This window comes from Orycteropus afer, unplaced genomic scaffold (genome assembly GCF_000298275.1).
Source record: "Orycteropus afer afer isolate SDZICR_OR568_19922 unplaced genomic scaffold, OryAfe1.0 scaffold00893, whole genome shotgun sequence".
NCBI classification, from domain to species: Eukaryota; Metazoa; Chordata; class Mammalia; order Tubulidentata; family Orycteropodidae; genus Orycteropus; species Orycteropus afer.
Window position 1 is genome coordinate 75125 of NW_006922480.1, and position 11307 is coordinate 86431.

General features: G+C 38.0%; 1 protein-coding gene across 1 annotated transcript in view; it reads left to right on the forward strand.

The window, feature by feature from the left end:
• LOC103212241 (probable C-mannosyltransferase DPY19L2) overlaps positions 1-11307 on the forward strand; it is a gene marked incomplete at its 5' end in the record, with an annotated part of 130002 nt that overhangs the window by 67097 nt on the left and 51598 nt on the right. The window contains 2 exons of the mRNA XM_007958243.1: positions 2527-2628; positions 5492-5563. Of these exons, the coding sequence (XP_007956434.1) occupies positions 2527-2628; positions 5492-5563 (174 nt within the window). The remainder of the gene's footprint in view (positions 1-2526; positions 2629-5491; positions 5564-11307) is intronic.

Sequence of the window (11307 nt, forward strand, 5' to 3'; positions counted from 1 at the left end):
CAGCCTTCTGGTGAGCAGTCAAGTGCCTTAGGCACTATGCTACCAGAGCTCCTCATATTTGATTTAGGTGAGTTAAAAATGAGATTTTGGACTTGGAGGTGATTTAAGACTTTTGGGATGATGTGATGTGGTGAATGTGTTTTGCATGTGGGAAAGACATGGATTTGGGGAGGACTGAAGGGTGGAATATTATGGATCAAATTATGTCCTCAAAAATGTTTTGTAAATCCTAACCCTGTGTCTATAATCCCACTTGGCAATGAGTTTTCTTTGGTGTATTAATGAGGCAATATTAGTGTAGGGGGGAGCTCTCGTGGCATAGTGCCTAAGGCACTTGGCTGCTAACCAGAAGGGTAGCTATTCAAACCCACCAGTCACTCCTCGGAAGGAAAGTTGGGTAATCTACTTCTGCAGTTATACTGCCTCAGAAACCCAAGGAGGGGTCGCTATGAGTCGGCTCTGACTCCACGGCAGTGAGTTTGGTTTTTGGTTTTTATTAGTGTAGGGTATGTCTTAAATTATTCTCTTTTGAGAATAAAAGAGCAGATTAAGAAAACAAGCAAACACAAAACAGAGGGGAAGATACATGCAACATGATCTTCAAGGAACCTAGGAATAGGAACTGAAAAGAAACAAGCACCTTCCACAGAGCGGACAAAGAGAACCCTCCTCTAGAGCCCCCCGCCCCCGAATTTGGACTCCCAGTCCTCTAAAATCTGAGAAAATAAATTTCTGTCAATTAAGCCCACCTACTTGTGGTATTTTTGTTACAGCAACACAAGATAATTAGGACAGCTAGTTTCCTAGAAAAACAATAATTTGTTAAGTAGCCATTTGTTTATACTTCAATTAAAATATAAATAGTAATTTGTTTAAATGGTGTTATTTATTGTTTGCACTTGCTCCCACTATGCCACCAGAGCTCCTTAATATATAATATAGTATTATTCAATTTCAGGGCCGATTTCTTATGCTGAAATTACTTCAACTCTAGTAAGAGATTTATAGGGGCTCTGGTAGTATAGTGCCTAAGGCATTTCACTGCTAACCAGAAGGCTGGTGGTTGAAACCCACCAGCCACTCCTTGGAAGGAAGGTTGGGCAATCTATTTCTGTAGTGATACTGCCTCAGCAACCCAAGGAGGGGTCACTATGAGTCGGGTCCGACTCGATGAGTTACTTCAGCTCTAGCAAGGGATTTATAATGCTTTTTAAAAGGCCAAGTATAGTCATTATCCACTTGCATATATGGTCATATTTAAATAAATTTCAAAATATAAGCATTTATTTTCCATGTATTGCTAGCTTTGCATAGTGGTTTATTAGATTAATTTGTTCCTGTTGTTCTCTTTTATGTCTGAGTCTGACGTATTTCCTTTACTTCTTCCCTTTTTATTGATCTTAACTTTTTATTTTATAGAGCATATATTTTATGATAAACTTTATTTAAGTCTTCTGTGCTATTTACCTATTAACTTGGTCTGTGCTTTTGTTTCTTGTCCGGCTCAACATTATTGACTAGCTCTTTACAAATATCAAAAGAAATTAACCCATTCACACACAATCTTGGTACTCTACGTAACCTTCTTTATGTGACAGCTATGAGAAAGACTTGAAATTATAGTTGCTTGTTTAAGTTATTCTTAGTCATCAGTACTATTCTACATTAGAAAAAATAAAGTCACTTCTGAGTTGTCCTTGGTAGGCAAGGGGAACCATGAATAAATGAAAACTCCTGATAATCATCAAACTTGTTATAAAATAATTTTATAATTATTAAAAATAATTTATCTCTACAAAATAATTTGGATTAAAGTTTTAAGTACCAAAATTTTTCCTTTATCTGGCCTTCTGAGAATGAAAAATGGTTGTCTCACCAAAAATGGTTAGTAAATAATCAGTAGAAAGCATAGATTCTACAAGTTGAGGTTTAGTTGGTGGTGGTTATTTTTAAGGCAATAGGGATCAAGTAACTGAATCAAAGTAATATGTATATCTGTTGTAATCCTTATGAGGAAGAACTCAGTGCTTATTGGTTTGAAAATTTGTGTCTTAAAAATATCAGGAGGCACCAAAAGCTTTAATGAATACACAAGGCTTTGTGAAAATGACTATACATAAGAAGTTTGTTCACCATTTACAATGTGTAGTGAATGGTTGAATTAAATTGTTTCCTTTTTTAATTGATAAATGATATGAATATAAAATCTTTTAATTAACTGCATTGCTGTTTTTGCCCAGCAAATAATGATTTTAGTTCACTCTTTATTATTATTTCTGACATCTTTCTAGTTTTTGTTTTTCTTGGTTCTTTGTTTTTCAGTTATCTTCACATTTCAACCCATGACACATTTGGTTAATTGTATTGTTTTTGGTTGCCATGTATCTTAGACTTCTGTGCTCCATAGACTTTATTACTGCTACATCAAAATCAGTTACAACTATCTATTGTATCATCAGTTATAACTATCTATTGTATAACTATCTATTGTATAATTTTAATTCATTTTACTTTATTTTATTCCAGATTCGCCTAAGTGATCTTATAGCAGCCAGAATCTTAAGGTACACAGATTTTGATACCTTGATATACACCTGTGCTCCTGAATTTGACTTTATGGAAAAAGCGGTATGAATGTTTTTTCTATTTTTTTCTTCTTCAGGCACAGTGATTTTTTTGCTCTTAAATTTTGCTTTTATCTGAAACTCAAAATATTTTATGCAAGAACACCTAATTAGGTTTCCCTATTTTTGGGAGCTCTGGTAGCATAGTGGCTAAGACACTTGCCTGCTCACCAGAAGGTTGGCGGTTCAAACCCACCAGCCACTCCTTGGAAGGAAGGTTGGGCAATCCTACTTCCGTAGTGATACTGCCTCGGAAACCCAAGGAGGGGTCGCTATGAGTCAGGGCTGACTCGACAGCACATAACAACAATCATATTTTTACTATAACCTTTGCTAATAATATTGCTTTTTCTCTACTATTTTCTCATCTGTGAAATCATTGAAAAACAGCCTCTTAATTAAAGAGTGATTGATAATTATTAAATAAAATAATCCATGTAGAGCGTTTACCATAGTGTATACAGCATGCTGTTGTGGTGGTTTGCTGTTGAGTCAATTCTGACTCAGTGACCTATTAAGACACAGTAGAACAGTACCACAGGCTTTCTAAGCAGATTGCCACATCTTTCTCCTATGGAGCAGCTCGTGGGTTGGAACCACTGACCTTTTGGTTAGCAACTGAGTGCTTCATCACTGTGTCACCAGGGCTCCTTCATAACTATTACTGCATCTCAAAGAAGATCATGCATGAGAGGGTCAACAAAAAAGGGAACGACCCTCAATGAGATGGATTGACACAGTGGCTTGAATGATGGGCTTAAGCATAGCAAAGAGTTGTGAGGATGGCACAGGACTGGGCAGTGTTTCATTTTTTTGTACATAGGGATCTATGAGTGTGAACTGACTCAATGGCGCCTAACAACAGCAACAACTTTTTCAATTACCTTTAATCATCTAGGCCAGTTAGGGGTATGTGACCATTCAGGAAAACAAAAACAACACAAAAAATTACTTGTTTTGTTTTTCTTTTTAGCAAATTCAATTTTGTCATGTTTATTACTCCAAATATTTCCAAATTTTCTAACAAAATATTGCCAAGAAAGGTGTACTACTAATGAGACCAAAGACCATGTAGTATATATATGTCTTTCATTTGCAGATAAAGAAACCAAAGCTCAAATGACATGCCCAATGTATGCAGTAGGACCAAGTTTAGAACATGGGTCTACTAACACCAATCCAGGGCTCTTTCCTCTACCTGCTGCTTAATTTTTTCTGTTTAGGAAAAATATCATTGGTTCAGCCTGGTTTAAGAATTAATGATAACTAATGATATTTTGTCACATTTTATCTCTTATCGATCTAACAAGTTATCTGTTCATTCAAAAACTATTATTGGCCAATATTTATCTGTGAGGCAGTTTTCTGTAGGGTTAAAAAGAGGAATATGCCCTGGTTCCTATCCTCAAACCCAATGAAACCAAACTTATTGCTGATGAATTAATTCAAAGTCATAGCAACACTATAGGACAGAGTAGCACTGTCTCATAGGGTTTCCAAGACTGTATATTTATTCTATTTTATTTTTTATTGTAAGAGTTTGTTTTACATTCAACGTTACATGTACATTTAGTTTCACTCCCCATTTACCATCCCCAGCCCTAACCAGTCTCCTCCCCTCCCTGCTCAGTAACCCTCCCTCCATGCCACTTATGGCTATGCACTACTGTTTGTCCTGCATTTCCTCCATGTGAATGTTGCCCCTCTGGTGCCCCATGGTCAATTGCTCCAAGGGATATATTTCCATAGAATATGTAGGTGTGTCACCTGGGGTCGAGTGGTCTGCATCTACATCTTGTTTACTATTGGGCTGTGAGCCAGCCCTTGGGAATGAACTTTATTCCAGGCCCAGAATATATCCCAGGGCCATAGTATTGGGGGTCTCACCAGACTCCATCCGACCAGTATTTCTGGTCATTATTGAGTTTTTGGATTTTGTTCCACGTTTTTCCTCCCACTCTATCCAGGATCTCCAGATTTGATCCTTTCCTGAGTGGTTGGCATTGGTAGCCTGGCACCATCTAGTTCTGGTCTTGAGGGACATCGCGTCCAAGACTGTGTCTTTAGGGACGCAGACTGTCACATCTTTCTTCCACAGAGCAGCTAGTGGGTTTAAACTGCCAGTCATTTAGTTAGCAGCCAAGTGCTTGACCACTGTGCCACAAGAGCTCCATCCAGCTCTCAGAAAACATAAAATTTAGTTATATGGTAAATCATTCCCTATCAAAATAATAGGTTATGAGAGTTATTTAGCTGATGTCATTTCAGTAGTTACTGATACAATAATTACTTGCTCTTTTTCTTCCTTTTTACTTTTGATCACACTAATAAAAACAAGGAACATTGCAACTTAGGAAATGACGATATAGGAATTGGTAAACACACCTTTAAAACAATATTATGTCAATAAACAAAAGGTAAAACCAATTAATAGATAGCTAATTCTAGGTCTACTAGTATTTGTATCATTAAAATTTTTGATACTTTGTATTACTTTTTTTCATAAGTTTATGATTCTTGTATTAGAACCTAGAAGCTAATGAATATATAGACGGCTAATGACCAAGATAGGAGCTTTGGTAGCTTAGTGCCTAAGGCACCACTTAACTGCTAACCAGAAGGTTGGCGGTTCAAACCCACCAGCCACTCCTCGGAAGGAAGATGGGGCAATCTACTTCCGTAGTGATACTGCCTCGGAAACCCAAGGAGGGGTCGCTGAGTCGGGTCCGACTCGACAGCACATAACAACAAAATGACCAAGATATTTTTACCTTTAAGAAATTTCATTGTGGCACTCAGTTTTCATAGAGTTTTATTCATATAAAATAAAATTAAATAACTATTGCCAATAATTTGCTATGTTTCAGACACCACTGAGATACACAAAGACATTATTGCTTCCAGTTGTTGTGGTGATTACTTATTTAATCTTTAAAAAGGTATTTAAAAATCTTATCACATTTTTTTGGCTTCAAGATAAGGACTCTAATACATTAATGGTTATAACTCAGAATTCTGTCTAATTGTTAAGATAATTCCTTCCCTTCCTTAAAAACTTTGTTTTTTATTCAGGTGTTTCTTTATGTACATTATATGGGTTTTAAAAAAGCTACATTAAAGAAAAATATTGTTATTTATTCTTTCAAAAGATATTTATCAATCACCCACCATGTATCAAGCACTACATTAACATTTTAGCTACACCAGGACAAATAAGACATGGCCACTCCTGTCCAGAGACCTAAGCAAATAATCATGCAAATAATTAAAAATATTACTACTACTATTATTATTATTATTATTGGGACTATTAAAGAAAGTACATGACAACTTTGGTATCTTTCAAATGTAAGCCACATTTTGAAAAGACTTGATCCATTTGGGCAGGCATGCATAGGAGAAATTTGTACAGCCATGTTCTTGAAATTTTCCTGGGCAAGTTCACTGCTCTCACAACAAAAGAAAATAATGTCCCAATAGAAAAAAAAAAAAAGTTTTAAAATATCGCAGGCAGGTTTTCTTGGTCTGGAAGTGGTTTATCTGAAAACTTACTTAAAGACAGTGAATCCTCAGGTTTTTTAGAGCTATTTTGAAACATCTGTGTTTACGTATTATTCATTTGTAGCAGATAACAATGAGAATATCATTACTCTAATAGCACGCCAATTATGATCCTGCTGAAAATACAGTTTTCTATATTTAGGGTCAGATTGCATTTTTTACATTATCTTCCTCCCCTTGTAGTTCAAATTTCCCCATTTCCTTTCCTTTCACCATAGAATATAAATAATGTGTGAGTAAGAAAAGAAGCCATCTCTCTGTATATCTCTGTTTCACCTATGACCCAGGTCCCTCTGTCCCACTTAGAAAGAGTAAGGATAGAGGCAATGAGAATGAATGGATAAAACCTGAAAACGTTTGCTGTTCTCCACTCCCTCGTCCTGCCTAGCTCAGGGAGCAGATTCCCACCCCCCCCCCCCCAGCCTGTTCCTGTTCCATCATGGACATTGTGATATTCTAACAGGACTCCACTAAGAGGAATTAACTGTTCCATGGAGAGACAACCAGTGTGGAAAAAAAGCGATAGCTGTATCTACTATTGCTATTTTTTAACATAAGTATCATACCCACATACACACACTCCCAGCTTCAAAACACACTACAGCCCAAACCATGTACATGTACCACCATGGACATGAATACACTCACACACACATACACACACACACACCCATTTCCTATAGCCACCAAAGCTTAGCTCCTTTCTTCTTCCATGTAAACACCTCATTGTCTTATTGTGACTATTTTGCACTTGAAGGATAACTTTAATGTTCATTTAAACTTCCACTTGGGAAAAGTAACTTCTAGGAAGGAAAGAAAGAAGGAAGGCATATATATTGTATGATTTTCCTGTGACAGTACTGAATCTTAAATTTCTGTAAATGAATATATTTTATTAATTATAGCTTCAAATTGGCCTTTTCTGGCATATGGTGCTAGAATCTCACTTATGTTACTTAATGCATAATCATTTAAGACCTTAGCATTTTATTCATATAGCAGTAAATATGGAATTTCAAATATTCTTCCATGTAGGATGATTTTGAATTAATAAGAGACGTTAAAAATTCTAAGTCTAGTTCTGATTTTAATTACAGTTCAAATTCAGCTATGTATTTTTTCAATATTTATAAGATATAAACCACATATCATGTGGAGTACAAAATTATAAGTTACCTATAAATTTTTTATTTTACAATTTAATTTGCATATGATTGCTGCCAAAGACTCTTCGGCCAAATATAGCCTCCACATTCCCCTCCACTCCTCCCAGTATCCCACCCCACCATCATCTAGTAATTGTTTTTAACTTTTTATTGTGATTTGAGTGAAAGATGAAATTAATTTTCCATTCCACAACTCATACACATTTTGTTTCATGACATTAATTGAAATCCCAACAGTAAAATAGCACTCTGCTCCACTTTCTCCCAGTGCTTTGCATTTCCATTCATCCTTCTTTCCTATCTTTTCCTTCTGAGCTTTATTCCTGGGCAAACGTTACTCTTCAGACCTCATATGGTTGATTGTTCTAAGGAGTGCATATTTCTCTGGTGTTATTTTTCACCTTATAGCCCTGTTGTGGTAGTTCAGTTTGTGGGTCAACTTGGCTGGGCCTGGTTGAATGGCTGGGCAGCTGGATGTAGTATTCCCCATGATGGTAATCAACTCCATGGTGGAATCTACTGTGAGCAGCTGAGTAGCTGCCCCAGGGAATGTGGTCTGCTTCCTGTATATAAGCGGAAGCCTTGGGGAATGATCTCTAGCTTACGGCATGCTTGGACCCTACGTGTAGCTATGTCGTTGGTCAGCAGCCTGCCATGCTCTGCCGACCTTGGGACTTACAATGGACTTAAGTTAATGGCCTGCCATGTGGTTTGGTAACATCAGGACTGTGCCTTTATCTGTCAACCTTGGGCTTAGCAGCCTCAGCAGCCAGCAGCTGTCTGAGTGAAGAAATGCCTCTAGCTCCAGTGGGCCAGGAGCAAGAGGCAGAGCTGGACCCCAACGTTGAGGGGCTTTCACCTAGCCCCTAGAACCTGGCACTTTGAACTTGGACTTAAAGCCTCCAAACTGTAAGAGAATAAACTCCTGTTTGTTAAGCCCATCCCATTTGTGGTATATTCTTGTCAGAGCAGCACTAGGTAACCAGAACACCTGTCTATTGTTTGGCTTAAATTTGAGCCGTAGGGGTGAGTTCATTTCCAGGCTTGAAGGGTTACTAAGAGCCATAGTGTCTGGAGTTCCACCAATCTCTGTTAAACCAGTGTGCCTGGTCTTTTTATGATTTTCAGTTTTGTTCCACATTTTTCTTCCACTCTATCTAGAACCTCCTATTGGGATCCCTTTTCAAAGTGGTCAGCAGTGGTACCCTGGCACTATCTAGTTCTTCTGGTCTCAGAGTTATGGAGACTGAGATTTACATGGTCCATTACTCCTTCCAATTAATTGTTTCCATGTGTCTTTGATGTTCTTCACTCTTCTTTGCTCCAGACAAAGAAATAGAAGTAGTTGCACCTTAGATGGCTGGTCACAAGCTTTTAAGACCCCAACCACTACTCATCAAAGCAGGATTTAAAACATTGTCTTTGTGAACTAGGTTGTGACAATTGACCTTGACATCCCCCTTGGCTATATCCTGAGTAACCAGACTCAGTGACTCATTCCCTCAAGGTTTTTGGTTATGGCTAAAAAGTTTTCAGAAGTTTGTTCCCTGTTTGCTCTACTATGTACATGGATATATTGACAGCTCATATGAATACATATGCAGAAATATCTTCAGCTAAATGCATTCAGCTATTCATACCTGTTTATTTTGCCTATGTGCCTCTGTATCTGCTCATACACTGATGTTTCTTATTTCTAATAATGCAAGATTGTGTATGTAATGGTATTTACCTTTATTGTCTGTAACTCTTGGGCATTTCTCCATGTCTTCCTTTTCCTTAGTGATATTGTGCTGATCACCCCCTTATTGTATATTGCCTAAATTAATAATAATTATTATTAATAAATTAATACTTCTCTATTATCTAATTATTGATTTTCCTTCCCCTCCCCTCCCATCCCTGATAGCTTGAAGAATGTTTCTTTCTGTGTGTAAATCTTTCCTTGACTTTTTATAATAGTGGACTCATATAATATTTGTCCTTTTGTGATTGCATTATTTCACTTAGCATAATGTCCTCCAGGTTCGTCCATGTTATGAAGTGTTCCACAGATTCTTCAATATTCTTTAATGTGTAGTACTATTGTGTGTATGTATCATAGTTTATCAATTTGTCTTTGGGGGAACACTTAGATTGTTTCTATCTCTTTGCTATTGTGAATACTGCAGTGAATATAGTATGCATATATCTATTTAGCTCCTGGCCCTTATTTCTTTAAGATATACACCTAGTAGTGGGATTGCTCGATCAAATGGTATTTCTATTTCTAGCTTTTTAAGGAAGTGTCATGCCATTTTTTTAAACAGTATTTGCACCATTTACTCGACGGCATATAACAACAGTAACAACTAAAAAGCCCCAATAGCAGTGTGTGAGAGTTCCTGTCTCTCCACACCCTCACCAGCATTTATTGTTTTTCTCTTTTCTTGAATTTTGCTATTATTGCTGAGGTGAGATGGTATCTGTGTTAGACTGGGTTCTCTAGAGGAACAAACACCAGCAAAGCTGATATATATAGAGAGAGAGAAAGAGAGAGAGAGAAATTTATCTTAGGAAAATGGCTCACACACGTATAGAAGCCGGCAAGTCCAAAGTTCCTGGATCGAACGTCAAGCTGGAGGCTTTTCCTGGCTCGCGCAACCACAGGGGCCGAGGAGCTCAAGGCTGATAGGCAGTACACTGGCTGTTGACTCCAATGAATGATGAATCCAAGATCTCCAGGCTGAATGGTGAACTGCTCATTCACAGACAGTTGTAGGCAGCAAAACAGAATCCTGATCCACAGAAGAATGTCTCTTCCCAGGATGTCCCTGGATATACTGGAAGCAGGCCACACCCCTAGGGAAACTCCCCTTCAGCAAATTGGCCACTCAGAACACAGTCACTGATCCCATCATGGGAATAACCACAACTCCAGGCAACTCCAGCCAAGTTGACACACAGCTCCAACTATCACAGTCCACCCCTTGTCAACTTGGCAGTTGTATACATCTTCATAACCATATATGATCTCTAAATAAGGACAATTATACAGTCATATTTGTGCCTAACATGATACGCTAACACACATACAACCAAAATGCATTAACCTTATTTACATTTCACAGTTCATAACAGAAGGAAAAAAAATATTTGATGCACATATACAATGAAAAAATATAATAATCACAGTCCTCATTTCTGCAGCTGGTCACATGGTCATACCTGATATTCAGAACTACCTTCTTCCACCACCCATTCTGTATTTCTCTTGCCGTCAGTAAACACCTCAGCTGGTCATGGTTCTTTGCCTAGTGGGGTGAACCAAACCTTCATTCCTGAACGGTCTGGGCCATTAGCAGTCATATCAGAATTGGGTTGCTGTAATTTTCCATTCACTTTAATCACAAGGCATGGTAGTATTAAGAGGCATCCTGAAGAATCTCCTGTCTTCCAGACATATTCGTCTTTACCTCCATTATGTAAAGCCAACCCAATTTCCCCTTGGTAATCAGTATCTATCATACTAGATAGCATAGTAATGCACTTCTTTGTCTGTTGATCCAGAGGCATGAGGAAGCCAAAATGGCTGGGTGGCATTCTTAATTTCCAGTTCAATGCAATCAGTATTGTGTCTCCAGGTAGGAGTGTACCTCCCCTTGGGACTAAGATCTCCAGACCTGCAGAGAAAAGGGTAGCAGGGACATGAAGCAAAAATTTTTTGAGGGGGTCACAAGGGGTAATAGTGAGTGGTACCATTCCTGTTTCTACCCCTTGGTTCCTGGACCCATGAATCCAGGCTGTTGGAGAAACAGAACCATATATTGGACACTGGTTTAGAGCATATACAGCCTCCTGGAGAACATTGCCCCAACCCTTCAAGGTATTGCCACCTAGCTGGCACCATATTTGTGTTTTTACAAGGCCATTCCATCGTTCTGTCAAGCCAACTGCTTCAGGATGATGGGGAACAT